Here is a 4,285-nt window from a genome sequence, read left to right on the forward strand (position 1 = left end):
TTCTTTTCTATAAGTCATGGACTAAACTATAGAGTAGTTGCTCTTTAATGCTTTAGAAAAACTATTTTTTGAAAATACTTAGGTATTTCATAATTGTAACTAATTATAACTAGCTACTGCCTTGGTAGTTTACTGCCTTACACACTTACAGTAACTACCTTTCTGCCTTTTTTAAGAAGATAAAAGGTTCATTGATTAATAGAAGGGTCCTCTTAAAAGGGTGTTTTTTCACTTTTTGTATTTAAAGTTGTTACTAATTTTAATTTGAAATCGTCAGAATTTGTTGTGAAATATTCTTGACATAACATTTTTTTTGCCATCAAGAAATTTGTTAATGAACTATTTTTAAAAAGTTTTTTATCTTATTTTTATAAGAAATATAAAAAAATTGTCAAAAAAATCATTATTTTTTTCTTTTTTTCGTAAAAAGTTTCTAAAAACATTTCATAAACGAATGTTTTTAAGACATTCATTAACTTTTGAGAAATGTTATGTATATAATATTTTCATAACCAATTAAATCCTAAATGGCAGATTGTTATGGGTTGTTATTGGTGGGACAAAAAGTAATTTTAGTAATAGGTTCAAATTAGAACTAATAACAATTAATCACTTATGATTTCTTATGAAAATATTGTGAACATAACACTTCTTTAAACTTTTCTCAAGTAAAATGCTTTTTAAAATAATTAAATATCTTACCATGCATACCACTTAAAGGAAAGTATCTCCTAAGAGTATGAGACCCACGTGTTAGTGAGAGAGAGAGAGGGTGCATAGGGCTAACATATGAAAAATTTTCTAAGACTTGAGGGATGGACTAGTTGTCTGGAGGAGATTGGTTAATTAGAAAATCTATGACACAATTTCAATGCGATTCTTATGTGATTGATCATGAATAGTGAAGAAAATTGAGGGTGCATCAAAATCGACCACTTTAATTAATTGTAGTAAAAATTGCAGTAAATAATGCTGTTAGAACAATGGTGGTTAAAGGCTGTGGCAATAACATAATATAATATAAGTATGCGTTGGCCCAAATATAAAATTTCAGTGCTGAGGTTTGCCATCTATGAATAGGCTGTCCTACTTTGTTTTAACTTTAAAGTTTAAAGCTTAATCCGTTGTATTAGACTAATGGAGTTGTATTAGACTAATGGTGTTGTTTAGTTTAAAATTTCATGTTCAAAGCTATTAGTTGTGTAAGAATTGGGACATGGTGGGTGGGTCGGCTATTAAGTATGAACACAATAATCATATATAGGCATGTGTGTCGTGTGACAATTTTGGTTATGAATGAGAAACTAGTCAACGCGTAGTGTGGGATGTTGACCATTAATAGTCCTAGACGGTCCGGCACTTTTTTTTTTTTTTTTGATGGTAAACTGAATGAACTTCATTGAATACAAGCAGCAAAAGAAACATCTTGCAGGAGAGCCTGATCAATAAGGCTAGGACTCTCCTCCACCCAAACATTAAAATCAATAATGTTTTTTGCATATTTGGCTAATAGATGGGCAGGCCTATTGCCTGCCCTCTTTACATGAGAGATTTCTACCTTACGGAAGTCCTTAAGTGCAGAGAGGGAACTATAAACAATTGCAGCAACAGCAGATGGAGGAGGAGAAATTTCATTAAGGGCATTAACTAATAACAGAGAGTCCCCTTCCAAAATGAAGTCATGAATAAGCATGTCTTTAGCGAATTGGAGGCCTACCTCAAAAGCTTTGGCTTCGGCTTCTAGTGCACCCATTGGAGCTTTAATTTTCTTGCAGCAGGCACCCAAAACTCTCCCTTCCTCATCCCTAACCACCACCCCAACGCCCACAGCTTTTTGCGCCCCAAATACCGCACCATCCACATTGATCTTATAGCGAGAAGGGGGAGGGGGAGACCATATTGTAGGCCTGCTAGTGGCAGGACGCTCCGGGCTGTCCAAGACAACTGGTATTCAAGGAGATAATCCAATGCTCCAAAGACAATAGCCTTACCCTCCTTCCGCTTCTTACCATGCCACACTTCATTTCTGTTAGTCCACAACGCCCAAGCCACCATAACTGCCTTCGCCACATCCCCAGGATCCCAATTCTTCTCCATGGCCCCAAACCACAGCAAGTCCAAGAAGGAAGGGAAGAAAACTCTATGGTTTGGCGGGAAAAGCTTGGTCAGAGCCCAAACCTCCTGAGTCCGAGAACACTCCCAAAATAAGTGACCTGAGGTTTCTTCCATAGTCTTACAAGCATCACAGCACCCGTCTAGCAGCACTTTCCTACGCTTCAGATTAGCCTTGGTGGGAAGGATATCCTTACAAGCACGCCAAGTGAAATGACGAACCTTATGGGGGACCTTAAGGCTCCAAATATACCTCTAGAACTTGCACATTTTACTGTCATCAGAGGCCGAAGCTCTGTCATTCCCAAAGGCAGCTTCCAAGGCCAAAGTATAAGCACTTCGAACCGAGAATCTACCATTTGTAGTCGGGCCCCAGATCAGCCTATCCTTAGGCATGGCAGCGCTTAGCGCTATTCCGCGAATAGTATCTGCCTCGGATGGGAGGAAGACACTTTCCACAAGCTCTGATTTCCACTCCCCATTAGTTCCATCAATAAGCTCATTTACCCGAGCCTCATGGTGAAGCAGGGAAGGTGGAGAGATTACCTTATACTGTGACGGATTAGGCAGCCACCTGTCCTTCCAAATCTGGATTTTTTGGCCATTACCCACTTGCCAACGAATGCCATTCTTCACCACCCCTTGTGCAGCCATCAAGCTCCTCCAAACATAGGACGGGTTATGTCCCATTTCAGCTTGAACAAATTCACAACTGGGAAAATACCGAGCTTTAAACACCCTAAACAGTAAGGAGTCTTTACCCGATTGAAGCCTCCAACCTTGTTTAGCCAGTAAAGCTAAGTTGAAAAGCTTTAGTTGTTTGAACCCCATTCCACCTTGAGCTTTCGGCGTGCAAAGTTTATCCCAGCTAATCCATGCCACTTTCTTTTCTTCCTTGCATTGACCCCACCAAAAACTTCTAATTATGCTAGTCATTTCATCACATAACGAATCAGGGATCTTGAAGCAGCTCATCGAGTATGTGGGGATTGCCTGGGCTACAGCTTTAATGAGAATTTCCTTACCTGCCTTCGAAAGGAGTTTTTCCTTCCATCTAGCAAGTTTTTTTGACAGCTGTGAGGGTGTCTTTTTTCGGGATACTCAGGCCCAAGGATCCCGAGCCTGAATAAAAAAAAAGAAAGGATTTGGTGGACTGGGCCTTGACTCACCGCAGCTAAATGGCTGTTTAAGAATCAAGTGAATGCAGAGAAACACTCCTGACAAAAAAGATGACAAACAAGGATATCGAGGAGTGCCAGAAATTAACAATGTAAGCTCAGAAAGAAAAGAAAAGCAGGATTAGCAAGACGATAAAAAAAGAGTACTGTGGGGATCCTGGGAATTGTGAAAACAGTATTTCATTAAAGCATTATCTGTTTGATTACAACAAGCTTACTAGGACGTGATACAAGGTCCAATTGAGCTCAAAAATTGCAGCCTTGAATGGCTATTTCAGCCTTCAAAACTTGCGAAGTTTGATTCTCGTTGGATCCGAGTATGTGCCATAGTTGCTTTTTCAGGATATCGGGAAGCAATATTTGTTTTCCCTTCTCTTTCTGCCTGGACTTTCTGATAATTTTTTCTAGGGAATCTCTTCTTTCTATTGTTCCTTTCTTTTTTTCTCGCTACCTTCTTATCAACCCATCCTCTCCTTTTATAGTGGAGTTTTTCTGGGCGTCTTGGGGAACCGTTGGTTCCCCTGTTTTGGTCTTTTGCAAACAGAGTATGTTCTGTCCTCATCATCTTGGTAAGTCCCCTTTTCCGTTTTCTCTCATTCTTTCCTTCTCTTGGTTCTGATTCCTTCGAAAGCTTCTGGTTGGCCATCCTCTTTGGGATGTGCTGAGGTATGCCCTTCTCGGCATCCTTACTTCTGGCGTCTTTTACCTTTCTGTTTCTTTCCTATTTGGGCGGAATCCTGTTCTGCCCTTTTGAAATTGTTTTGTTATAATTCTTCTTCCTTGTCTTGGTTCCCCGACGCCTTTTCTGTCTGTGCCATGAAGGGTCGCTTGCGTTTTTTTGTTTTTCTTGTTTTCTTTTTCTGTCTTCTTTCTATCGATCTGTCCTGGTCTTCTTTTTTCTTTGCGCTTATTAATGGTGCCTGAGGATCCTTGCGTCTTATACTTTGCTGTGATGTTCTCTCTTTTTTCTTTGGTTGCTTTTCCTTTTCTGGGCT

At 39.6% G+C, this 4,285-nt stretch overlaps 1 protein-coding gene across 1 annotated transcript; it reads right to left on the minus strand.

The window, feature by feature from the left end:
- Positions 1 to 2,367: 2,367 nt before the first annotated feature.
- On the minus strand, positions 2,368 to 3,087 carry LOC126695743 (uncharacterized mitochondrial protein AtMg00310-like). Its single transcript, XM_050392568.1, has one exon. It carries the CDS (start codon positions 3,085 to 3,087, stop codon positions 2,368 to 2,370), a length of 720 nt encoding a protein of 239 aa, XP_050248525.1.
- Between the last annotated feature and the right edge of the window lie 1,198 nt (positions 3,088 to 4,285).

The sequence above is a fragment of the Quercus robur genome, chromosome 2 (assembly GCF_932294415.1).
Source record: "Quercus robur chromosome 2, dhQueRobu3.1, whole genome shotgun sequence".
Lineage (NCBI taxonomy): Eukaryota > Viridiplantae > Streptophyta > Magnoliopsida > Fagales > Fagaceae > Quercus > Quercus robur.

Coding starts and splice junctions, on each gene's coding strand:
- LOC126695743 (XM_050392568.1), bottom strand. CDS start 3,087: ATGAGCTGCTTCAAGATCCCTGATTCGTTATGTGATGAAATGACTAGC.